This window comes from Gobius niger (assembly GCF_951799975.1).
Source record: "Gobius niger genome assembly, chromosome: 13".
Lineage (NCBI taxonomy): Eukaryota > Metazoa > Chordata > Actinopteri > Gobiiformes > Gobiidae > Gobius > Gobius niger.
In genome coordinates, this window is record NC_136864.1 from 29,289,505 (window position 1) to 29,316,650 (window position 27,146).

The 27,146-nt window shown below is 44.1% G+C and overlaps 1 protein-coding gene across 3 annotated transcripts in view; it reads left to right on the top strand.

The window, feature by feature from the left end:
- The window catches only part of pde4ca (phosphodiesterase 4C, cAMP-specific a), a 59,682-nt gene that overhangs the window by 29,745 nt on the left and 2,791 nt on the right, over window positions 1-27,146 (top strand). For 2 of the 3 annotated variants that reach the window (XM_079570136.1, XM_079570135.1), the window contains exons 2-13: window positions 11,263-11,454; window positions 14,335-14,371; window positions 15,855-15,928; window positions 16,015-16,067; window positions 17,285-17,397; window positions 23,279-23,372; window positions 23,452-23,624; window positions 24,954-25,052; window positions 25,149-25,313; window positions 25,965-26,064; window positions 26,514-26,668; window positions 26,756-26,878. In XM_079570136.1, the coding sequence (XP_079426262.1) occupies window positions 11,263-11,454; window positions 14,335-14,371; window positions 15,855-15,928; window positions 16,015-16,067; window positions 17,285-17,397; window positions 23,279-23,372; window positions 23,452-23,624; window positions 24,954-25,052; window positions 25,149-25,313; window positions 25,965-26,064; window positions 26,514-26,668; window positions 26,756-26,878 (1,378 nt within the window). Of the gene's footprint in view, window positions 1-11,262; window positions 11,455-14,334; window positions 14,372-15,854; window positions 15,929-16,014; window positions 16,068-17,284; window positions 17,398-20,028; window positions 20,444-23,278; window positions 23,373-23,451; window positions 23,625-24,953; window positions 25,053-25,148; window positions 25,314-25,964; window positions 26,065-26,513; window positions 26,669-26,755; window positions 26,879-27,146 lie in introns of those variants that run through there. The other variant, XM_079570137.1, reaches the window with a different exon arrangement.

Consider the following 27,146-nt stretch of genomic DNA (forward strand, 5'->3'; position numbering starts at 1 on the left):
CGGTTAATAACAGATTCTCTTTATTCCCTTTGGCCTCAGGAATGCATTGTATCAATCAACTGGAAATAATGCATGTATAACTGTCACACTTTTGTTTTTCTTGGATGGTGTATGTGACTATCTGGTGATACGAATGTGAGAAAATGCAGATGTTTTAAGGTTGAGTCTTTTCTGCAGCATCAAATGACCTTGTATTAAAAAAGGTTGGTTTCAATTCTTTTTTTGCATACGATACTGATCACAGTTTGGAAACACTTTTTATGTATCGGCTTTTCTTTATTTTCAACACTATTTACATTGTATGGTTAAAATTGAAGACATTAAACTATGAATGAACACCTGGGATTATGCAGGAAACAAAAAAGGGTGAAAATGGACTGTAAGCCGTACAAACAACAAACAAAGGCTTGACATATGCCACTTAGCAATGAGTCTATATCCTATACTAGTTTCACATTTTAAGCTGAATTACAGAAATGGATGAACTTTTGAACGATATTCTAATTTTCCGAATTTCACCTGTATGTTATGATTTAAATTCTTCCAAATGACCACCCTTTATTCTTAGCTTTTTCTCAATGAGCTGCATAATTTTGTCCAGGGCCATACATTTTTATTATCAATAACACAATAACAAGATGCAAGATTATCCATACTTTAGTACAGCATTCAACTGTATATTGTAGATTGAATCATTACATTTCTGTTTTCTGTCAATAGTTGTTTTCTGCCTGAACATTCCTGAATCTTACACTTTTCAAGGCCCTCTACCTTATCTTTTTGTTTAAACCATTATACTTTGCTAATCGGCTCCTAAATAAATCCCTCTATTGTCTCTGCAGTTCCGCATGAGCCCAGCGGAGGTCCTCACTCCTCCCTCTCCGTCCTGTCGATGCTTGTTTGTTTAGTGAATGAAGCCGTGAACACTCTCCCACTCATCGCCGTTATTCTGAGCCCTCCTGAATCGCGCCCGGGGGAGGCTGTCTGCGAGCGAGCGGTGGGCCGCCGTGAGAAAAAGGAACAATGCAGGAGCGCTTTTTAAAAAAAGACATATACAGTAAACGCCACTGTGGGAGCTTCCTGTCTGGACGCCGCGAACTCTGACCTCTCGCGAACACAAAATGGCTTTATTGACTCGCTGAGTGTTGATAAATGGGGCATTGAAAAGAGGCGGACAATGGGGGCAATGGGAAGTTTGAAAGTTGTCGGGTTCAGATGGATTTGCGTGTGTCTGGAGCGCTACGTCATCATGGTTCCTTCAGGTTTAGGTCTATTCTGTTGCTTTGTTTACTGCAGCTGGGCATCCTGTCTGTGGGCGACGACAGTGCAGCACCTATAGCCATGTCCACACTGTCTTCTGCCTATGTGTGACATATTTACTAATATGGGGGGGTCTGGGGGGCTCTCGCCTTGGAACATTTTAAAGCACACTGTAAATTCCGATTAAGGTCGTAACATGAAATAAAAGAGACCTGAATTTTTCAGCAATTACCCTCTATTCCATGTAAGAAGTACATTTTCAAGAGAAAATTGTGATTAATTGCTTTTCCATTTTACAGCAACATGTTTCCGTTCCAATAACAGGGTTTTGCAAGTACTGACTAACTTTACATGATGCCAGTAATGATTATTTGTGGTCCTGTTGTGCTCACGCTCATTCTAAAGTATCCATTATAAGATTCTGTTCCATTTACTAGGATTTGCCAGTTTTGAATAATATAGGCTTCATATTGGCTTTACTTGCTTTTCTCTTTATCCAGTACATGGTTTTAGTAACTGTCACTAACCTCCGCAGTGCCCTCTACTGCCCCCATGTAACGGGAACTTGACCGTCACGTAACTGTCATATGACACATGATAAAAAAATGAAGTGTTTTACACCGTTTTGCTTTATTACATTTATATCTTGTACTAAATTTGTAAAACTTCATTAATGGGAATAACAAATAAACCATAAAGGGAACAGGGATATTCCAGTAACCTTTACTAAGAATAATAGTGCAGGTTAAGGCCATATTAAGTAACAAAAGTAAACAGTACTAGGAATTCCCAGTTGTCAGTACTAACATGTCTAGTAATCAGAACTTGTATCATAAGTAATGAATACTGTGAAATCCCTCTTAATCATACTAGCGTTACTAGTAATCATGGCTTAACATTGGGCTTGATAATTATGCATTGGCAACCCCATGAACTGCTACCTTAACGTGGTGGGGTTGTTTGAGTGCCCGAATGATCCGAGGAGCTATGTTGTCTGGGGCTTTATGCCCCTGGTAGGGTCTCCCATGGCAAACAGGTCCGAGGTGACGGGTCAGACGAAGAGCAGTTCAGAAGATCTCTATGGACGTACAATATTCAAGGACCGTGACGTCGTCCGGCATGGCGCAGCCGGGGCCCCACCCTGGAGCCAGACCTGGGGTTGGGGCCCGAACGCGAGCGTCTGGTGGCCGGGTCTCTGCCCACGGGGCCCGGCCGGGCCCAGCCCGAAGGGACGACGTGGGCCCGCCCTCCTGTGGACCCACCACCCGCAGAGGGATCCGTAGGGGTCGGGTGCGGAGAGGACTGGGTGGCAGTCGAGGCCGGTGCCTCGACGACCTGGTCCGCATGCACAGCTTCTGGCGTTCGGGACATGGAACGTCACCTCACTGGGGGGGAAGGAGCCTGAGCTTGTGCGGGAGGTTGAGAGATACCGGCTAGATATAGTCGGGCTCACCTCCACGCACAGCTTGGGTTCCGGATCCCAACTCCTGGAGAGAGGCTGGACTCTCCATTTTTCTGGAGTTGCCCGCGGGGAGAGGCGGCGGGCTGGGGTGGGTTTGCTCATATCCCCCCAGCTCAGCCGCCACGTGTTGGAGTTCACCCCGGTGGACAAGAGGGTCGCGTCCCTACGCCTTCGGGTCGGGGACAGGTCTCTCACCGTTGTTTCGGCCTACGGGCCCAACATCGGTGCAGAGTACCCGGCCTTCTTGGAGTCCCTGGGAGGGGTACTAGATGGTGCTCCGACTGGGGACTCCATTGTTCTGCTGGGGGACTTCAACGCCCACGTGGGTAACGACAGTGAGACCTGGGAGGGGGTGATTGGGAAGAACGGCCTCCCCGATCTGAACCCGAGTGGTGTTCTGTTATTGGACTTCTGTGCTAGTCACAGTTTGTCCATAACGAACACCATGTTCGAGCACAAGGGTGTCCATAAGTGCACGTGGCACCAGGACACCCTAGGCAGGAGGTCGATGATCGACTTTGTAGTTGTGTCGTCTGACCTCCGGCCGCGTGTCTCGGACACTCGGGTGAAGAGAGGGGCGGAGCTGTCAACTGATCACCACCTGGTGGTGAGCTGGATCCGCTGGCAGGGGAGGAAGCCGGTCAGACCTGGCAGGCCCAAGCGTGTTGTGAGGGTCTGCTGGGAACGTCTGGTGGATCCCTCTGTCAGTGGGGTCTTCAACTCCCACCTCCGGAAGAGCTTCACCCAGATTCCGGGGGAGGCGGGGGACATGGAGTCAGAGTGGACTCTGTTCTCCTCCTCCATTGTCGATGCGGCTGCTCGTAGTTGTGGCCGTAAGGTCTCTGGTGCCTGTCGCGGCGGCAATCCCCGAACCCGGTGGTGGCGCCCGGAAGTAAGGGATGCCGTCAAGCTGAAGAAGGAGTCCTACCTGGCCTTGTTGGCTTGTGGGACTCCTGAGGCAGCTGAGAGGTACCGGCAGGCCAAGCGTGCTGCAGCTCGTGCGGTCGCGGAGGCTAAAACTCGGGTCTGGGAGGAGTTCGGGGAGGCCATGGAGGAAGACTATTGGTCGGCCTCGAAGAGATTCTGGCAAACCATCCGGCGCCTCAGGAGGGGGAAGCAGTGCTTCACCAACACTGTGTACAGTGCGGGTGGGGAGCTGCTGACCTCGACTGGGGATGTCGTCGGGCGGTGGAAGGAGTACTTCGAGGACCTCCTCAATCCCGTCGTCACGTCTTCCAATGAGGAAGCAGAGGCTGAGGACTCGGAGGTGGGCTCGCCCATCACCGGGGCTGAAGTCACCAAGGTGGTGAGAAAGCTCCTTGGTGGCAAGGCTCCGGGGGTGGATGAGATTCGCCCTGAGTACCTTAAGTCTCTGGATGTTGTAGGACTGTCTTGGCTGACACGTCTCTGCAACATCGCGTGGCGGTCGGGGACAGTGCCCCTGGATTGGCAGACCGGGGTGGTGGTCCCTCTCTTTAAAAAGGGGGATCGGAGGGTGTGTTCCAATTACAGAGGAATCACCCTCCTTAGCCTCCCCGGTAAGGTCTATTCCGGGGTGCTGGAGAGGAGGATCCGGCCGATAGTTGAACCTCGGATCCAGGAGGAACAATGCGGTTTTCGTCCTGGTCGTGGCACACTGGACCAACTCTATACCCTTCATCGGGTACTCGAGGGTTCGTGGGAGTTCGCCCAACCAGTCCACATGTGTTTTGTGGATCTGGAGAAAGCGTTCGACCGCGTCCCTCGTGGTGCCCTGTGGGGGGTGCTCCTGGAGTATGGGGTCCGGGGCCCTCTGCTAAGGGCTGTCCGTTCCCTGTATGACCGCAGCAGGAGTTTGGTTCGCATTGCCGGCAGTAAGTCAGACCTGTTCCCGGTGCGTGTTGGTCTCCGCCAGGGCTGCCCTTTATCACCGGTTCTGTTCATTACTTTTATGGACAGAATTTCTAGGCGCAGCCAGGGGCCGGAGGGTGTCCGGTTTGGGAGCCTCAGAGTCTCATCTCTGCTGTTTGCGGACGATGTTGTTCTGATGGCTTCAACGAACCAGGACCTCCAGCACGCACTGGGGCGGTTTGCAGCCGAGTGTGTAGCGGCCGGGATGAGGATCAGCACCTCCAAATCCGAGGCCATGGTTCTCCACCGGAAAAAGGTGGCTTCCCCTCTTCAGGTCGGTGGGGAGTCCTTACCTCAAGTGGAGGAGTTCAAGTATCTCGGGGTCTTGTTCACAATTGGGGGACGGATGGAGCGTGAGATCGATAGACGGATCGGTGCGGCGTCAGCAGTGATGCGGTCGCTGTATCGGTCTGTCGTGGTGAAGAGGGAGCTGAGTCGGAGGGCAAAGCTCTCGATTTACCGATCGATCTACGTTCCCACCCTCACCTATGGTCATGAGATTTGGGTCATGACCGAAAGGACAAGATCGCGAATACAAGCGGCCGAAATGAGTTTCCTTCGCAGGGTGGCTGGGCGCACCCTTGGAGATCGGGTGAGGAGCTCAGTTACCCGGGAGGAGCTCGGAGTAGAGTCGCTGCTCCTTCACGTCGAAAGGAGCCAGCTGAGGTGGCTCGGGCATCTGTTTCGGATGCCTCCTGGTCGCCTCCCGCGGGAGGTGTTCCAGGCATGTCCTAGTGGGACAAGGCCTCGTGGAAGGCCCAGGACACGGTGGTGGGACTATGTCTCCGAGCTGGCCTGGTGTCGCCTCGGGGTCCCCCCAGAACAGCTGGAGGAGGTGTGTGTGGATCGGGAAGTTTGGGCATCTCTGCTGAGACTGCTGCCCCCGCGACCCGGCCCCGGATAAAGCGGAAGAAAATGGATGGATGGATGGAATTATGCATTGGGTTTACAACTTATTCCAAGTAAGCGCAATGAGTTGGAATTTACAGTGCAGTGGTGGGCGACATCAGGCCCGGCGATCCTCGAGCATATATCTTCTGGCTCCCACGATGATTTTGAGAAATACTGACACACAATAGTGATGGAGCGTATCGAGTCTTGAAGCGGGTCATCTGCTCAGAGTGTCTCACTTTGCTGCCTTTAACGGCGAGGCGCTAAACAACCGATATTTTCTCGTCCACATAGTGATGTAAATCATTTGTGATAGAGAATTAATGTGCTGTATTTCACCCATTTCCCATTTAAGAGAACACACACACACACACACACACACACACACACCCCTTTTAGGTCCATTAACCTGTTGTCGTCACTTTTTGAGGTTTTTCTTTTCATTGCTTTTTTTGGTCAAATTTTTGCCACCTTTTCAGCCTTTTTTGTCGCTCTTATTTTTGCATTTTGGTCGCTTTTTTGGTATTTTGGTAACTTTTTAGTTGCATTTTTTTGTCACATTTTGGTTGTGTCTTCGTCACATTTTTGTAACACATTCAGCGCTTTTTTCGTTTTGCTCTTTTGATGCTTTTTTTTCAAGAAAACCAAACTGGGTGCTCGGTTCCGGAGGGAGTTAAGAGGTTAAATGTACAGTCGTTTTTGTAAATGTGGCTCTTGATCCTCCAGGTGAGCTTCCCCCATCCCCTCTTCTTACTCCCCTTCTTTTTTCGATAAAGAGGGAAGAAGATTGAAAAAATATTCAGCGTGCAGGGATTAAACTTCACGAGAGATCGAGCTGCCACCGCCGTGCTCATTTTTGCCATTGGTGAAGATCCAAAGATTACTCAAAGGTGTGCTAGCAGCTCGAAACACAGGTCCGGGTTGATGAAAGAACATTGTAACATGGTAAAAGTCAATTTTGCAACATAATGAAATGAAAACTTTCTTTCCCCCCTGCGTATTCCAGAATATAAAGCCGTGTACTCCCTGAAGCGCATTACCGTAAAGGCTGTAAAACAGCTTGCCGCAGTGTCGGAGCGTTCTAAATAAAACATGACTCTTACTGTTAGTTTCCCCGCGCTGAACTCAGCTCTGGAGAGAAGTCTTGTGAATTGCGTGGGCGCTATTTTCATCCGCGTTCTAAATTTAGCCGCGCTGTTGCCTGAAATAGCGGCGGCCTCCTCCATATTCATGAATGAGGGAGCGCGGGGGGAGCGCGGAGAGCCCGGTTTGTACCTGACGGTCTATAAATAGCCGCCGCAAGTCGCCCTGTGGGGAGGCTATTTTTAGCAGCGAGCCGCGTGAACATGGCGAGAGTAGAGACGGAAATAGAGGCAAGTTCATGAGAGATAAGGTTTCGGAGCCAAAGATATTTTCAAAAATCAGTGGGGAATGTCTGGCTGTGCAGCGTCTTTCAATGGTGGACGTTTTACTCAGCTTCTCATTAGTGCTGGTGAGAAAAGCCTTTGTGGCCAGTTTGGAGAGATTTACTGACTACTGATACTAAATGATTACGTTGAATATTAGCCGATTTTCTACATACTATAAGGACATCAGCACAAATGTATATCTGAGTAAAAAACTCCAAGATTGTATGATTTTTTTGTTCTACCTTTGTAGTTCAGATAAATGTCAAAAAGGAGTGCCGTGAGCAGCTGCCGCTCAGTGGTTACAGCGTTTGCCCACAAATCCAAAAATTGGATGTTTTAATCTCTGCTTCCAAACCTGAAATCCAAGCTTGCAAAACACAATATAAATCCACGCCAGTATTGATATTATTTGCTGCTGAAGTCGCAATCTTTCACCTCAGTTTCTGAAACATTAAACACATCGCATTACATTAACCCCTTAACTCCCACCTGAACCGAGCACATTTTCTCCAGTTTGGCTCTACCCCAATCCAAAAGCTTCTGCAAAAAAGCTGTGAAAATAGCAACAAAACTGAGACGAAAACGATGATGGAAATGTGACAAAAAGGTGAGAAAACATTGACAAAAAAGTGACGAAAAATGGATGAAAAAGTGGCAAAAAATTGATAAAAAATTGACGAAAAATGTGACAAAAAAAATACAAAAATGTGACAAAATGTTACACAAAAAAATACAAAAATATGGTAAAAATTTTGACCAAAAAATGACAAAAATGTTACAAAAAAATGACAAAAATGTGACAAAAATGTGACAAAAATATGACAAAAATATGACAAAAATATGACAAAAAAGTGATAAAAATGGACAAAAAAATGACAAAAATGTGACAAAAAATTACAAAAATGTAAAAAAAAAAAAAAAAAATATGGTAAAAATTTTGACAAAAAAATTACAAAAATTTGACCAAAAATGTGACAAAATGTTACAAAAAAATACAAAAATATGGTAAAAAATTTGACCAAAATGTTACAAAAAAATGACAAAAATGTGACAAAAAAGTGATAAAAAATTGACGAAAAAATGACAAAAATGGGACAAAATGTAAAAAAAAATACAAAAATATAGTGAAAAATTTGACAAAAAAATTACCAAAATTTGACAAAAAAATGACAAAAATGTGAAAAAAATGTGATTAAAAAATGATGAAAAAATGCCCAAAAAGTTACAAAAATGAGTTGAATACCCAACAAAAAAACGATGAAAAAAAAAATCTGATGACGTGAGGAAAAAGATCCTCTCGGTTCAGGCGGGAGTTAAGAGGTTAATGAGTGAAACAAACTGGATAATTGCAGCTGTTTCCCAAGCATGGAGGCACTTCTGTTTTCATTCGCACAAGGCTAAAGCTAAATAACTGCTGCGCTACCTTAGGTTTATGAACGGAGCGTGTGAAAAAGATGTTAAAATCACCAAAACCTGGCCACAACAAGCTCAAACAGCCTCCTCCCTGCCCTGATTGTGTTGCCGTGGACCCGCCGCCCAACCACATGGGATGTTGTCGACTTTTAGGCTCACTGTGCCGTATATGCAAACTTGTTTATTCGCCGCTCAGAATAAAGCACGGCGATTACACGCGCGCAAATTGGTTTACGCTTCAAAAATAGCAAACTGAAAATCCATGAATGCGTTGTGTTATTTTAAACTCTGCATTCCTGGCACAAGCCTCGGTGCCAGCCCTTGTTGTCGATGTGTTTCTCCCCCCCCCCATTCCTCACTTCCAGTATGTTTTCCCCCTCGTCAGCACTCCGCCCCCCTCCCCTCCAGATGCAGAGTCTGGAGTGTCACATGAATGGAGCGCTCCCTGTTATGTAACAGCGAAGGGATCTCACCAATGTCTGAGAGCAGGGGAGGAGGAGGGGGAGGAGGAGGGAGGGGCTAATGAATGGGATGTTTACGTTTGGTTCAGGAACTCTGCTGCAGGAGGAGACTGCAGAGTTTGGGGTGGGGGGGGGGGGGGGGAGATGCAAGCTGTGAATACTTACTGCTAACTGCATTGATTTGAAGCATGGGGGAAAATGTACATGAATATATTTTAACCCGAGGCTTAACCGGGCGCATTTTCTCCAGTCTTCCAGTTTTTGTCACTTTTTTGTCACCTCATCCTCATTTACGTCCTCTGTTTTTCAAGAAGCGAAACCGACCAAGCTCTTCCACGTTTCCACTATTTAAATTCAGTTACGTGAGCAGTTACACGATCCAAGTATAGCTACACAAAATCAAACATGCGGATTTTCTAAGCTCATAAAAAGGGGTACTATATTGTAAGGCGTGACGTCCACACAGTAATATCTTGGAAAAACTGTGGCCTATTCCTTTAAAGCAACGCTGTGTAACATTTCACCCATTAGGAAAAGCATCTATTTGACCGCAGATATCTTTTATCTTTGAGAATAGCTAAAACGAAAATATGTGCCTGCTGTGAGCGGTTCAGCTTTCCTCAGACCTTGACTGTCAATTTACTGGGACGTCTCCAGCTCGTCTCCATGGTGATGTCGATTGAAGGCAGCCAAATATGAGGTTTAAAGTGACTATACAGAGTTTGATGTTCAAATTAAGTATTTTCCTCCCCCTACATGTTCCAGCCAATGTGTGTAGAATGAGCTCAGATCTTTTCACCACTCTAAACTCCTGCACTGTCGCTCAAAAAGTTGCTGCTTCGGGTCTGAAATGCTGTCATGCACGAGCTTAATATAGAAGCTGCAGTTACGCGTATGACCTGAGCTGGCAGTAGTGAGCATAAAATGACCAACATGGATCTAGTCTCTTTAAAATGGTTAGGTCCTCATCCTCCACACATTATAGATTATAGATACAGACGGCATCTGGTCATAGAAGGGGGCGTGGCTTAGCCGAGGGGGAAAATAGAATCTTTAGAGAAACACAATTGTCCACTCTTTTTAGCCATTTTCTGGTGGATATATTTATCACATACAAATAAAGTCAAGTGTAAATCGGGCCCATATGGATATTTTCTCACAGCAGATTGTTCAGTAGAAGTGAAAAAAACGGCAGTTGTAGCTAGCGCGAGCTAACCGTTAGCATTAGCCCGATGCTAACATGTAGCATCAAGTTAGCATTCTCTGTTATTTATGTATTTATGGGCTTTTGAACCACTTTGCTCCTCTCCATGTCTTTGTATCATTATTTAGTAGAAACTATGTTCATATTTCAGCATTTGTTACAGTAGTTTTTGAATAATTAGAGAAAATATACATTTTTTCAAAATTGTTTTCCCCCTTAACTGTTTTAAAAAATGACCATATATGGGCGATTCCAGAGATGCCGTCTATTTGATTACCCACCGCAATAAAAAGGATTTTCTGTGTGGAGCTGGTCGTTAGGAGCATGTTTTGTGTTGCCAAAATGTTACACACTCTCAGTCTTTTTCTAAATATTATAGTTTATTCAACAACATAAGGTTGGCTGTTCTGGCTACTATTTGTGTCTTCTGTGCCACCCAGTTATTAGCAGTGTTTAGTGCTTTGCCTGCCAATGTTTACACCGTTTCTCAGTCCCATGTCCGATTCAACACGCAATAGTGAACGAATGATGCTTAAATAAATGTGTAATCTTCCATGTACTCATACTTCCAGCATTCTGTTTTGCACAGTTGTTTTTCACGAATGCAGCTTCTTCCTCTTCTTTTTCTTTTTTTTCCTCCGTAAAGGCGTGCGTTTACTGAGCTCTCCGTCCTCGCCGTCAGCGGTCGTGAGAAAGCCGCAGTCGAAACGTGCCTGGAGAAGTTAATGAAGGGTTTTCCTCGCGCGAGCTCCCCTCTCCACCTGAGCGCAGCCGCTAAAGCTATTCTTAGAGCCACACAACGGTAGCAGCATCAATACTCCAGGCTCAAATTAAGCCTTCACTCAAGACACACGGCTCATTTCAATACCGTCACGTTCCCCCTCACTCGCCTTTCGCCGCGGGAGAGTCCCATACAGTGGAGTCAATAACGGCCCTCATGTTAAAGCCACACTGCAGAACATGTGATATAATACATTGAAGTTCTTTTTTTGAGTATTTTTCTCTTGTGAAATAGCAACATTTACTCTGGAATGTTCTGCAGGGTGGTTTTAAGTACAGTATATAGCCATTATACTGAATAGCTATTGAGAATTTCCATTGGTTTACAGCTCTGACTGAGGCGAGACATGGCAGGGGAATGATTATGAGGTTTTCAGCAGCGTCTCGCCTTAAAACCATGCTCATATCTTCCATTTTCCCATTTCTAAATCTGTGCATTCTCCTCCTCGCGGCCTCAGTCGTTGACGTTTGCTTTGCCTCCGTGTGTTGCAGTTTCGACGTGGAGAATGGGCTCTCGGTGGGACGCAGCCCTCTGGACGCCCAGGCCTCCCCGGGCTCAGGCCTGGTCATCCAGGCCAACTTCCCCCACAGCCAGCGCCGCGAGTCCTTCCTGTACCGCTCCGACTCGGACTTCGACCTGTCGCCCAAGGTCCCGTCCAGGAACTCGTCCGGGGCCAGCGACCTGTGAGTAACTCCCCACACAAGGACGTCTCTTACACTGAGTTTGAACTGTAAGTGAAAGATGTATTGGTGACGCTAATACAGCAGCGGCAGGCAAGTTTGTTTTAGCAGCGAGCCGATTCTGGGGCCAATGCTCTCAATTGTGGCCCAATAAAAAGAACACTTACAGATAGAGCTACATCATATATGAGCTAATAGGAGGGTTTGGAGAGCCTTCCCCAAAGCATTTGAAAGGAATTTTCTTGTGTACGCATTATTTAGTGTACTTTTGATCTCTTATGTGTGTACTGATATTCTCAAAATCATCTTGAGGGCCAGAGGTTCTGACGCTGGGCTGACCCTGCCCTACAGGACTCACTTGAACATTCTGAAGTGTTGAAATAACTTGAAATAACCACTAATAAGTAACCAATTAGTGGTGTAGATTAGAAACACAAACTGTGATGTGATACAAGCACCAAACTGGATAGGAATCTGACTATTTTAAAAACTTCAAAATGGAACAACTTCAATTTTCAACTGTCTTTGTTTTTTCTACCTTCTTTGCCAATAAAAAAAATATGTTTAGTTTTCAAAAATGTCAATTTCCTAACCCTGTAACAAAGTCTATTTGAATGACCTCATAGTCCTTCAAAGGAAGCAGATCCAACAAAAGAAGTTTTCAGGTCCTGGAACCAAACAGAGCTGAGTTTTGAATTAATATTATCTTATAATAAGCTGAGGTCAACTCCAACTAAAGATTACAGTTAAGAAGGTCAGACACCCAGCCTATTTAGGATATAGGAATCTTTGAAAACCCTCTTAGAAAAGGATATCGATTGACACTTCAAATACTCAATCTACCCTCTGTATAAAACAGATGACAGTCAAGTTCCTCTCAGCAGTTACTAGTTATTTTGAACACATTTTGGGCTGATCCTTCTATAAAAACTCACCTATTTACAGTCTTCTATGCTCACAATCGCATTGGGTTTTGTTATTACGTAAACGATGTCCAGTCGCCCTCCCCTAAACCCACAGGATGAAAAGTAAAGTTAGGTGTATTGTGTGTTTTGAAGGGAGGAAAGCTTGAAGCACTGGGAGGTCAACTGGTTATCATCTCGGTGAGAAGTAGAATAGAACCCACAAATGTCCCCAACCCCCACCCCCCAAACCTCATGTGTGTGTGTGCTGTATCCACTGGAGCGCGACGGTGCGGGTCAGTGAGGGTCAGCGTGTGGACAGAAGTGCGTCATACTTTTTAGGTAGAGGTCAAGATATTTAACCCCAGAGCACTAACATGAGCTTTTCTACATTAAAGTTATGATGCTCTGTCTGGGGGTGAAGTTGTTTTTGTGGTAGATGGTGTCATACCATGGCAATTTGTTTAAAAAAAAAAGTGACTTGACATCACATTTTGTCAGTTTAATAGCCGATAGATAAAAGAATATACATTTTCATAATGTAAGACCAAGACAGGAATGAAGCTCTCGTACATGACTTTGTGATATCACAGTTTTTAAGCAAATGAAGTTTTTCATTATTAAAGGAATAGGCCACCGTTTTTACATACTGAGATATGTTCTTACCTTAGCTTTGACGAGTTCTTTAGGACCTGTCTGGTCTTCACCCGTGCCTTCAGTCATGTAAACACAGCACAGACGGCATTAGCATTTAGCCTCTCCCTCTCTCCTCTATAGCTCCAAAACAGGTCAAGATAGAAGCTACCAAGCTCTTCCACGTTTTCCCTATTTAAATATGGTTACGTGAAGTGTTCCACTACAAAGTATAATTACACAAAATTAAACAATGTGGATTTTCTAAGCGGATAAAAGGGGGGACTATATTGGGGACTATATTGTAAGGCGTAATAATAATAATAATAATAATAATAATACTCCTGGTATTATTACGCCTTACAATTAAGTAGGTTTGAATTATGTATATGTAATGTATTATATGTAGTATTTTCAATATTTCACAGGTCATAACTATAAGTTCGAATCCTGTACTTAACGCCTACAGTGCCTCGTAAGGTGTTGAACGAAGCCTCTAAATTTCACTCATTTTGTCCTGACACGCCCACTTTTTAAAAAAAAAACACTTTATTTCAAAAACTACAAAAAACACCAACGCCAAACTTCACACACTCACTATTGGGTTTATCAGTAACAATCAAACCAAGTTTAAAGCAAATCTATTGATAAAGAGTTACACAAGATGTAATCATCAAACCAATTCAAACTCATCCAAAATCACTTGGCACCGTGTCTTCTCTGTTTGCCCAGGATTCATATTAGTCATTGCAGAAATAAGGCATATATTTAACTGTAAAAATGTACATGAACAGTGTACAATACTGCAGATTTAAAGCTTGTAAGACGGAGTTAGCACAGATCAAATTACCAACTGACAGCCCTTTGAGGAGTCATGTGTTTAGAATAGCTGCGGATCAACACCCAAGTCCCCAGAACCAAGTAGGATTAGTGGTGACAGTTGGAATAAAAATCTCATTGGTATGTCCTTTGCTTACACACGGCTCATAAGGGTTTCTAGTGATATCGCCCTTTTAGCCTGGATTCCAGTCTCAGTTTTACATGTCAGGTTGAGATGTCCCCAGGAAGGTGTCCCTGAGGCCAAATCGAGAGCCCCTGTGTTTGCATGCAGACCCCGGTACAGCCTCCGCCTCCTGTCTCCCCCTCCTCAGCTCCCCAAACAGCTGGACACTCTCTCCGCATGACCCGCCTCCTCAAACCCGTCAGTCACGTCTAGCACAAGTCCCCCTTGCTTTATTCTTAGCCATCGGTTGATCATTTTGCACAATTATGAGCAATAATTATTCGGCCACCGGTTTGCAGCACACAAGTGAATGTTGTTTTAATCTCACTCTGTTTTCCGTCGCAGACACACTGAAGACATGATTGTAACTCCATTTGCACAGGTGAGTGTCCATCAACAAGAAGACACGGATTTTTCATGCAGGGGTCAATGTTGAAATCTCGGTTTTTCGTACAATTCGTATTTTATGACTTTTTTTGAATAATGCTATCACATTTTCCAGAGATAACTACAACAGTGTAGCTCTTCCTAGTCTTTACTACGCATGTCCATTCACAAAGATGACGCTGTAATCCAAATATGCTCATTTCCTTTCTGGGAGACAGCCGTGGCAAAAAAAAAACAACGTGTGATGTACAAGTGATATACAGCTTTAGGACGTGTTTACGCAAAATCAGGTTTTCACTCACTGAAGTCAAGGCTTTCAACTCCACTTCAGTAGTTCCTACAGTCTCCAAACTTTACAGTCTTGGACTTAAGAATATTTTGAAGTTTGATTGTTTTTCTTTAATCGAAATCTAATAAGTAGTTTGTTTAAATCCAAAATCCCCTCTGAACAAACCTTTGTAACTAATGTATCAACAAAATGAAAATAAAACCTGGCTCTATTCATTCTATAGATTTTGTCCTTGAAAATATTGGCAGATTTGCCCATCTTTATGCATAAAATCCATCCAAGAAGTACAGTTTCTTCAAAAAGTGACTTAAATGCATTAGAGGGCTCGGGCTCGGGCCTAAAATCTAACCTCTAAAGTGCATGTACTTGTAACCTGCCTCTGCTGACCTCATAGCACAAAATGTGCCCGATTAAAAAGAGAAGAAAAATGACGTCAAGTATATCACAGTCAAAGCTTCCATTCTGGAGAATGAGACCCTTGGTCATATTCCAACATGAATATAGATTGTTTCCATACACGAGCAGCAGGTTGCTAACAGACTGGGTATCCCCCCGAGCTGGCGGCCTGCCCCCGCCCTGGTCCCCTCTGCGCTCACTCAGCTGGAGCAGGCTGACGTCAGGCAGTGGTCCGTGTGTGAGCGCTGGAGCTCCGGATTCTGGGGGCTGAGTCAGAGCGAGCTCCAGATGGTCCGACAGAACGGCGCACACATTTACACAAGCCGCCCCATCACGAGACCAAAGCTGAAGAGGAAATTCAGTCAAAAGTGACCAAAAATAACCTCTTATCAGCCAATCATTACTTCAATTCATGTTGGGTTTTTCACATTTACCTTTTGTGCAATATTAGCTACACTCCATACACCACTAAAAAGTACATTTGGCCTAATAAAGCACACTCCAGACACATAGGTGGCGCTGTGCAGATTTACCGCCAAATGCGGTAGACTCACAACTAGGATGAATTTTTGTCCCCATTGTGTTGCCGTACAGAAGATGAATTGAGGAGCATTTTTTTTGTGTTTTTGAAGCTGCAAAGTTATTTTTCCTAACACATATTGAAACGGATTTGTACTTTATACTTTGAATTCTTACTTTCAATACAAACTTTGAACAGTAGTATCTGTCCTTTCACTCAAGCAATAAACTGAAGTACTTTGACCACACTGCCCGCTCTACCTGTTGTGCCCAGGTCCTGGCCAGTCTGAGGACCGTCCGCAGTAACTTTGCTGTCATCACGGGGCAGCAGGACCGCACAGCCAGCAAGTACGTGTGAGGTCACCTCCACCCCAGCAGGTTAACAGCACATGTACTATGACACAGTGCTAATGTTCCCATCTCTGTGTGGACAGAACGCGATCCTCAGGGAGTAACCCGCCATCCATGTGCAAGACCAGCCTCGCAGGTCAGTGCTGAGAAGGAATTGTTTTGACACATTACCATATCTGTGTAGGCTCTCAGTCGTACAGGAGTTGTCCATCTTCAATGAAGGTTCTTGAGTCATCTTCTGTATTCAAGTGTAGGACGTCCTACACTTCAACTAAATGACAGAGTACAGAAGAGGACTCAAGAACCTTCACAGATGACCATACTAGCGTTCTCCCAAACTGTCGATAAAAGTTTGGACTAAACAATTAGACGAGTAAGACCTAAACATGGGCTCTGGCTTCGCTAAATGAAAACTCTTTCAGTTATTCAGCGGCTGTATGGGTGGTTAGCTTTAGCCTGGCGAGACCAGGATGATGCGTCTCTGTATTTTTTTACACAGAGCGATATCAGTCTGGGACCCATGCCCTCCATTGGATCATCAGAAAACTCAAACGAGCCCGTTCAATCAGAAGAGTTTCTTTGCGGGCAGATTTTTTGGGGGGGGGGTTTCTGGTAGGTTTTCTAAATGGAAGCAGTAAAAATTGGTCCTGTAGCATCGGAGGCCACCGGGATGAAAACCTCTGGGTCACTGAAAGGTCTAATAAATACACATTAATATTGGCTTTTTCCCCCGTTTTTTTAATTTACATTGTGCACCTTTAGAGGGGCTAGATGCAAGTTAGTCATTTTATACTCACTACTGCCACCTCAGGTCATATGTGTAACTGCACCTTCTATATTAAGCTCGTATATCTCGTATATCTCGTGCATGACGGCACTTCTGACCCGAAGTAACAACGTTTTGAGTGACAGTTCAGTTCATTTCAGAGGCAGTTGTGGTGAACAGGTCAGAGCTCATTCTACACACCAGGACATGGCTGGAACATGTAGGGGGGAGGAAAATACTTAATTTTAAAAGATTTTATCTCTGTATAGTCCCTTTAAGTCATGACTCTCTCCCTCTGTGCCCCTATTATAACAGAAATAAACAAACTTTATGTTTAGCAGGTTTAAAACAACTGAGGACAGCTGGCATAAGAGATTGTGGTCATTTAGCTCGTGTTTCCTGGGCCACGTCGAGCCTCTTCACCATTTTCACCATTTTCAAATAATAATTCTCTCTCCTGTAAAGCATCGGAATAGAAATAACAGATGACTGTCAGCTGCGTACTCACTTCAAGTTTTCAGTTGAACACTATGTATGCATCCTCCATAGTGTCATCATTGCTCTAATGACATGATCCCCCTGTGCAGAGGAGCCTCACCAGCAGCTGGCCATAGAGACGCTGGACGAGCTGGACTGGTGCCTGGAGCAGCTGGAGACGCTGAAGACGCGACACTCCGTCAGCGAGATGGCCTCCACCAAGGTACAGCTCCAAACAAGTGTCACCTCTCTGCAGCGCCCACGCAACAGGCTGCTTTTAGCGCCGCTCCGCCACGCTGCCAAATCTTCTCACTACGGGCGAGGGCGGGATCCAAAACAAGTGGACTCAACTCAATAGTAATACTGAGAAGCAGTACTTTCTCACAGTCATTGTAAAAAATTCAGTGGTTAAGCATGTGGATGGATTTATGGGCAATACTAGCTTCCCGCAATAAGATATTAGAAATGATACGATATATAGAAATTGAACTGCTCTTTATTTTGTTGTATCATTTCAGAAAGTCAGTTTATACATTTCAGAGAGTAGGAAAACATCTGGCCAATGCGAGTAAAAACCATGAGGTCCTATAGCAGGGGTAGGCAATGTCAGGCCCGGGAGCCAAATCCGGCCCTCCAGCAGAGAACCTCGTGATTTTGAGAAATATTATTATGCAAATAAGGGATCAATTACCTGTTAAAGTACTCTAAAATGGGAGAAATTGTGTCTTTTTATAGTGTATTTAGTTTTAAACATTCCACTTGGTCATAATGTAAAATAGTGATTCTCAACTGGTGGGTCGGGACTCAAAAGTGGATTGCACGCTTATAGGGAACTTTTTTTTCAATATTTTCCATCTGGAACTACACGGAAACGCACTGGATTCTGTTAAAATTAATATTACTGGGTTGTTTTGATCATAATTTATGCAATTTCTCCATCTGTGAGATCAATAAAGTTTCATCTTTTCTTATCTTATCTTATCTTATCTTATCTTATCTTATCTTAATTTCAGTCCTGATAGCAAATTTACGGCTTGTTTAATAAAACATTTTTTACAATATTTTACAACAAATACAATATTTTATACAATATATGACAAATTATCGCTTTATTTGGTTCACAGCTTGTCATTAAGGTAATGGTGGTTCTCAGAGCCAGACCACTTTCGAACCACAGTAAAACATTAGCATTTGCAGAAAATTCTTAACTTTAGGCTACAATGCTCAGGTTCGGCCCTTGGTGTTTTAGCAATGATGAAAATCGGCCCTCCACGACGCAAACTTGCCTACCCCTGTCCTACAGTATCAAGCCGGATCACCCATTCATGCCCCTCTCGGTACGCACAACCTGCTCTGTATGAATGAAGTAGTCATGTGCCGCCGCGAGCCGCCCTTCCCCCCACTCATGTGCGGGGAAATGTGAATGAGAACGTATAGAGCGGCAGATAAAATGTATACCCCCCACCGGCCGGCCCGCCCGCTCGCCCCGTCTTCTTCAGCAGCACGCCCACGCGCAGTACACGTGCCACCGATACTACGGCAGCGGTCGTACGGTGAGGAAGCTGCAACAGGCGCACGTGCCAGGGAGAAGCAGGAGAGAGGGACTGGATCTGTTTGAGTCCAGCGTCTTCTCTCCCTCCATCCAAAAGTGGAGACAATAATCCAACAGATGCGCTCGACGTCGGTCAGATGACAGACATTTGGACACTTTCTCCCTCAAATGATCACATGTCGTTACCGCAACTTATTTGCAGTATTAGGTGAAGTAACGACCATAACCATAACATATTGCAAAATCGCTGTCATGAAGATGCTCTCTGTGTAGCTCGTTTTAAACCCAGAAGATTGAATTAACCGCCTGGATGACTGAGAATTTGCGCCGCTCTTCCATCCGACTGAGATTATTTATTATTTTTGACACATTTTTTTGCTCACACAGCCATAAAAAAAAAACACATTGCAGCTTTAAAATGTGCCACAGTTCAATTTTAGTTATGACATCTACATCAGTGGTTTCCAAGCGTTTTTGTCTTTAGTTCCCTTTGAATCATTCATATACTCCGATGTCGAGCCCTTAAGGATCTTCTTGTTACATAAGTGGCCAACTCAACTGAGATTATTCAGTGTTTGATAGTGCGTTGTGTTCAAAATGAAGCTGAAATTCTCTCAAACCTTTTACTGAAAAATCATAATTAAAACAAACCTTCTTTTGATACTAACCCTGAAATTCACTTTCTTTTTTTAATCTGAAATAATTCCAAGTACCCCCTGACAAGTGCTCAAGTATCATCATTATCATTCCTTCTTTTATTACAAAGAATGTTTCAAATAGTTTAAACCAATCTCATCCATATCAAAAACAAACTGAAACTGCACTCTGAGCAATATTGCCGTACATCTTGACAACAATAAATCTATAAATATCGCAAACAAACATAAAAATAGCCACAAATTATGATCAACATTGTAAGTTCGTACAAGCTACTGCACCATACAAACTACTACTACTACTACTACTACTACTACTACTACCACAATGTCATTCATCCTTTTGGGCCTGCCATCCTGCGTCACCATCACTCCACAAACCAGCACCTGGGGGGTCACTCTCATCGTGTCACATTCATAATAACTGCAGACATATTTTTAGTCCCGGTACATCATGTGCTTCTTTTTTTTTTTTTTTGTCCCCCCCCCCCCTCCCTTCGAATCACCCACCCGCCGGTTTCCCCCACCCTTCTGCTGCCCATCCATCTCTCTTTCTCCTTTTTCTTCTTCCCCCCCCCCCCCCCCTTTTTTTTTCTTCTTTCCTCCTGCAAAACTTGGCGCACATGGTCCGCCTCACAACCTCCGCACGAGGCCCCTCCCACTCCACGCCGCTCCCCGTCCAATCACCGCGCCCGGAGTCCCCCCCCAGCGCCCGCGCTCATTGGCGGCTATTCTTAGGCTTTCTGCTGTGTAGGGGGGGGGGGGGGAGTAGCGTACCTCGTTCTTGACAGTGTTTACACATATCACTGAATGAGGGGTTAGTCTGGAGGATGGTCGTCTCCTCCTGGATCCATCCGATTTTGGGAATATCTTTATCATTTCAGCTTCTGTCTTTTTTTCTTTTTTTTTTCACCCTGACTGCTGCATTGGATTTCCACCGCGGGTTATTTAGAATCTAGCCTCTTGTTTTTTTTTTCTCCCCGTATTATTGTGATCCCGATGCGTGCGCTGCGATGCCAGAAGTGAGACGTGTCATGCCCCTTTCTCGGACGGCCGTTCAGGTAAGGGATGCCACTGGAATCTGATCCAACACACGCGTGATCGAATCAACGTCTAGACGGGATGGTTCCTTTAGCGGGATCCGACACGCATACTTTTTTTTTTTTTCCTTTCCTTCACATCCCCTTTTCCTTTCGGTCTCATTGAGGAATTCACACACACGCACAAGCCGAGCGGTTGCTGTGGCAACGGGGGGAGCGAGGAGGTCGACGTCCAGGGGAGGTTGTTCGGTGATGCGAGGGTCAGTGGACGGGCGGCGAAAAGCGTTAAAAGTCACAATCAAGTGAAAATGCTAAATCATTTAGACATTTTCTTTCAGCTTTACGTACGTTTTTGCCCGAAAGATGCTTGTAGTGTGGCTGAAACAACGAGTGCATTTTCTCCGGTCTGGCTTTCCCCAAATCGAAAGGTTTCTTTAAAAAAAAAACGTGGAAATGACGACCAAACTAAGTGACATAAAAGCATGAAGAAAGCTACCTAAAACTAAAATGAGACAAAAAAAAGAGATGAAAGCACAGCAAAAAACGCTTTAAAATTTTGACAAAAATGCGGCAACAAATCAGTTTTGTTGGTCTTAGCTTTCAAATGAGGCGTTGCTCTGGCCTTCGCGCTCCAGTCAAGAAGCTTTTAGATTTGGTTGAAGTCGAACTGGAGAAAATGTGTTTGGAAAGAAATAAATGGACTCTCTCGCCTCCACAGTCCCAGCACCTGTCCTCGATCAAGTCAGTGCCAGTTTAGCCTCCAGAGGTTCTGAGCTTTCAAATATGGATTGTGTCTCATCTGCATCTTTGTGTGACACAAGTTCAGCTGCAGTGCCTTTTGAAACCACTAGGAGCATCCCACAAATGTTGCTTTTAACCTCTTAACCCCCCGCCTTAACTGAGCACATTTTCTTCAGTTCAGCTTTACCCGAATCTCAAAGCTTCTTGACTAGAGCTTGTAGGCTATAGGCCAGTAGAGTGCTTCAGTTGAAAGCTAAGGCCTGCAAAAAACACATCTAAGATTTGCATTGTCGCCGCGATCGTCGCTTTTTTGTTGCATTTTTGTTCCTTTTTCATCACTTTTTGGTCGCGTGTTTTGTGGCATTTTTGTTGCTTTTTCTTGCTGTGTTTTCATCCTCGTTTACGTCTCGTTTTGCCTCATTTTTTGACGTTTTTTTCAAGAAGCTTTTAGATTTGGTTTTGGTCGAACTGGAGAAAATGTGCTCGGTAAAGGCTGGGGTCATGCGGTAAAATGAATAAATGACCATGTACCTTTCACAGCCAAAGGGTTCCATTTATCTATACAAATGTTGACCATATTCATAAGTATTTCATATATATCCAAACTGATCACAAATCTAGTGGGAGAGAGTATAAAAAGGCCTTACATTTGTCCAACTGTTGCCTGTAGAAACCCCGATGGAGATCAGGTGAAAGTGCTTGTGTGGGATAGAGTTGTGGCGTTGTGTGGATGGCGGCGGCGGCGGCGGCGGCTGATACCGATACGGCCACTTTGGGGATGTGTGGGGAAAACTGTTTGGTCGCACTTGCTTCACAGTGTTTTCTGTCACTCGTGTGTCGACACTCGAGCCCGAGAGGCACGAGCTAAGAGGACATTCAAAAGGCTGCACACTCGTAGTGGAATTCATATTTATGTTTTATAGCACAGTGCACAGTTTCACTTTTGAGAGAGATTAACCTCTTACCACCCGCCTAAAATGCACTCTGTCCACTTTGGCTGTTATATAGGCCTGTGTAACACCTCATTTGAAAGCTAAGACCCACAAAACTGATCTTTTTCCTCGCATTGTTGCCGTGTTGTGTCACCTTTTGTATGTTTTTTTTCTTTCTTTTTTTTTTCAATTTGTCACATTTTTGTTGAATTTTTGTCACATTTTTGTTGAGTTTTTGTCACATTTTTGTTGAGTTTTTGTCACATTTTTGTTGAGTTTTTGTTGAATTTTTGTTGAATTTTTGTCACATTTTTGTTGAGTTTTTGTCACATTTTTGTTGAATTTTTGTCACATTTTTGTTGAGTTTTTGTCACATTTTTGTTGAGTTTTTGTTGAATTTTTGTTGAATTTTTGTCACATTTTTGTTGAGTTTTTGTCACATTTTTGTTGAATTTTTGTCACATTTTTGTTGAGTTTTTGTCACATTTTTGTTGAATTTTTGTCACATTTTTGTTGATTTTTTGTCACATCTTTGTTGAATTTTTGTCACATTTTTGTTGAATTTTTGTTGAATTTTTGTCACATTTTTGTTGAATTTTTGTCACATTTTTGTTGAATTTTTGTTGAATTTTTGTCACATTTTTGTTGAATTTTTGTCACATTTTTGTCACATTTTTGATGAATTTTTGTCACTCTTTGGTTGAGTTTTTGTCACATTTTTGTCACATCTTTGTTGAATCTTTGTCACATTTTTGTTGCGTTTACATCCCTGTTTTTTGTGGCTATTTTGGTGCTTTTTTCCCCAAGAAGCTTTTTGATTAGGGTAAAGCCAAACTGGAGAAAATGGGATCCGTACAGGTAGAAGTTAAGAGGTTAGAGTAAAAGTTAGACGATACCAGGCTTAAAGGCCCTATACCTGATTTTTATTTTTATTTTTTTGTCCTCTCTCGGTACATTCAAAACTTGCACAAGAAAAATACCGTGCAAATGACCCTGCTAGTTGGGAAAAGTGCTTAAATAACCTCATGCCTGGGAAGAATTGGGAAGTTTGTAATGTGTTCGAATGTGTGTGAAAATTATGAATGTCTACCAATAGCTGAATAATATATAACACAACAACAATGCATACGTCTAAATATTCTCTGTTTGATAAACTTGTGCGCGTCTCCGAATGTGTCCACAGTTCAAGAGGATGCTGAATCGAGAGCTCACCCAGCTGTCAGAGACCAGCCGCTCGGGAAACCAAGTGTCCGAGTTCATCTCCAGCACATTCCTCGGTATGATCGACTTTTGACCAAGTCTTGGTCCGAGTTCCGAGTTCTGAATGTGAAGGTTTGTGTGTGTGTCCGCCCGCAGAAAAGCAGCATGACATGGACATCATGTCTCCGCCGGCCAAAGAGAAGGACAAGAAGAAGAGGCCCATGTCGCAGATCAGTGGGGTGAAGAAGGCCACGCAGAGCCCCAGCATCGCCCCCTCCACCATCCCACGCTTCGGAGTCATGCCCAGCCAGGAGGGGCTGCTCGCTAAAGTAAGGATTATCTGACGATCATTTGATTACGATGATACAAAGGTCCGATACACCACTAATCCCATTGTTATGAAGAGTGGAATCCAATTTGTCCCTTTCATTATATATATACATAAACCAAGATGTAGCTGTGCATATGATACATTAAAGAGGGGGTATTATGCTTTTTTCAATCACACAGCACCAGTCTATATCACACTACAATGATGACCAAACCTTCTGTTGGTCTGTAAATGCAGTAAATTAGAATAACTGCCTTGTATAAAATGTCTCTCTCAAAATGGCTGTAGTGAATGTCTTGAAATAGGCCTCTGTCTCTTTAAGAACCTCTGAGCCTTTCCGACACGCCCCCTCCACACGCTGTCTGTGGCATCAGTGGGGAGGGGGTTCTGCTGAGGAGCAGTGGTTGGTTACTCGGCTGGTGACGAAAGCTCGGAGGCGTCTCCAGGAGGTGGGGGCGTTCCTAGGAGGACTCAGGCAAACCTATCCCTAAAATGGCCGCCATCAGAGTTTTTACAGATTACTCAAAAATACGTGAATGTGCCAAGGCAACACTTCAGGCATGTTTTTAATGAGGGAGTGACAGAATAACATGATGGAAAGCTGGAAAAAGTCGATTTTGCATAATACCCCCTTTAAATAAATCTTTTGATAAAACATACACCAATGACAAATGAGTGAATTGTGCTGCATTCCAGGCAGCTAATAAGATGCAAACGTTATATGAACATTTCCTCACACCAGATATAATTCAAAACATGGTATGGCAGTGACCACAAGTAACAGCCTTCAGTATCATGTTGTTATACCAAAAACATGAGGTCAGGTGGGTCCACAGTGGGGGCTCGCTCAGTCGCAGCGGCTCAGGACTAACCCCTCACATGAACGCAATCTCGTTCGTACAATTTTACAGTGACAAATAAAGCACTTACTTCAATGTGAAGAATCGGGAACGTGTTAGGAAAGTTAGGAATGAGCTTGGACCACAACTACTCTTTCTCAGTCTGAATTGTAAAAAAAAATTGTGTCTTTCTTACGATCAGAATTTGCACGATTAGCTTTTGAATTCTAAAAAAATATTTGATTCTTCACCGAAAACCATTTAGCTTCATGTTTTAGTGTAATAAATGAAAGTTTTACCTTCAAACTGGCAGTATTTAGCTTTGTGGACATTTTGCAGCTGTGGATATTCTGAGTCTGGCTGTAACTAGGCTTTAAAGCGGTTGCATAACACACTAAAGCAGAGAGATATTTTGTTTGTCAGGCCTAACTACACGTAGCATCAGTGTGTGGAGCGAGTAGCTAACCCAAGACTGTGTTTCCTCACAGGAGCTGGAGGATGTGAACCGATGGGGCATAGACATGTTCAAAGTGTCGGAGTACTCTGGATCCCGCCCCCTCACGGTCACCATGTACACTATATTCCAGGTAACAGCCCGATGGATGCTCTCCGCTCTTTTCTAACACATCATGTACAGTCACGTGAGATGTAATAACGCGTGGATACTCCGTCCCTCTTCCCAGGAGCGCGATTTGCTAAAGTCCTTCAAGATCCCGGCGGACATCTTCATCACCTTCATGATGACGTTAGAAGACCATTATCACGCAGACGTGGCCTACCACAACAACATCCACGCGGCAGACGTGGTCCAGTCCACACACGTGCTGCTGTCCACCCCAGCCCTCGAGGTACGCAGGAAAGATGTACTTTAAAGACACTGCAGGCAAAGAAATTACATGAACAGGCGCTATGTACAAAGTTCTTAGGAAGTAGGAACATTGAAAATACAAAAAACGTGGTCCAAAACTGAGGATGGGTACTTGGTTTACTCTACTGACACCTGAACGATTGAAAGATAGAATTTCTTTTTTCCTGCTTTTTATTTCATTCGATATCAGTAGTACTAAAGCATATTCAGTTGCAGATTTTGCTAAAGATTTCAGTTTTATGTAGAGGTGGGCAAAACACGTATCATCTACAAGATAATATCGAAATAGCTGTTTGGAAGGTACGCAGATTTACAATATCGAGGGTTAGGGTGGCAATGTCAAGAAATGTGTGAAAAAAATGGGGGACAAGTTTGAGATTTTTTTCTTTTTGTCAAAATCGCAAAGTCTCTATTAACTTTTTCCCACCGCTATCCTGTTAGAATGATAGATGATGATAATGTTAGGAAACTGTAAATGCATAGCGTTGTTTTTTATTTATGGCCCCTCGAATTACCCCCATACCGGCACCGACCTCCCCCTCTCTCCTTCCCTTTGCTGCTTCTGCCCATCCGACTGTTTTTCTTTCCTCCTGAAAAACTTGAACTGAAAATGCCTCTCCCTGTCGCCCAGGCGGTGTTCACTGACCTGGAGATCCTGGCTGCTCTGTTCGCCAGCGCCATTCACGACGTGGACCATCCGGGAGTGTCCAACCAGTTCCTCATCAACACCAGTGAGTTTGCACATACACGCACACGCACGAGCACATACGCAAGCACACACACACGCACTCAATCTTGTGCTTCTATCTTAGTGAGGACACTCATAGACATAATGTATTACCCAGACCCCTAACCTTAATCCGAACCCTAATCTTAACCCAATTCTAACCCTAACCCTAAAACCACATCTTGACCCTCAAACAGTCCTTCAAATGCGACAAAAACGTGACAAAAATGTAACAAAAACACAGTGACAACAAAACAAAAAAGTCACAATCAGTTTTGTAGGTCTTAGCTTTCAAATGAGGCGTATAAGCTCCAGTCCAGAAGCTTTTAGAATGGAGTAAATGGGTGAAAAAAAGACTAATACTAAAAGTATATTAAAATATGTTGTCAAAATGAGCACAGGTTCCTACTTTGTAAACATTTTGAAAGACGAAGTGTGTGATTGTGGTTTCAGATTCAGAACTGGCGCTGATGTACAACGACTCCTCGGTGCTGGAGAACCATCACTTGGCGGTCGGCTTCAAGCTCCTTCAGGAGGACAACTGCGACATTTTCCAAAACCTCAGCAAAAAGCAGAGACAGTCGCTTCGCAAAATGGTTATCGACATGGTAAAGACATGACATTCAGTTGCTTCTGTAAAACACTTTTCAAAGCAGCACGTGCTGATTGTTCATTTTGAATGTTTGGCGGCGCAGGTGCTGGCCACGGACATGTCCAAACACATGAACCTCTTGGCTGACCTCAAGACCATGGTAGAGACCAAGAAAGTGACCAGTCTGGGAGTGTTGCTGCTGGACAACTACTCCGACCGCATACAGGTTTGGGAAGACTCCTCCTTTTCAATAATGAGTAGATTATTTAAAAACTTTGAAAGGTTGTCTGGAATCCCCTTTGAGCAAAACTTTGTAACTAAGGTCCTGTCCATACGAAGTCAAGCATAGATATTTTATCAGTCCAGTGTATCATCCATACGAGCCCGGCGTTTTGAGGGTCTGTAAATGAACAATTTCCAAACTAGGTCCCAGAGTGGAAAGATCTCAAAACGCTGTTTACGTGGCTCCATTGTTACAACGTCTCCGTAACCTT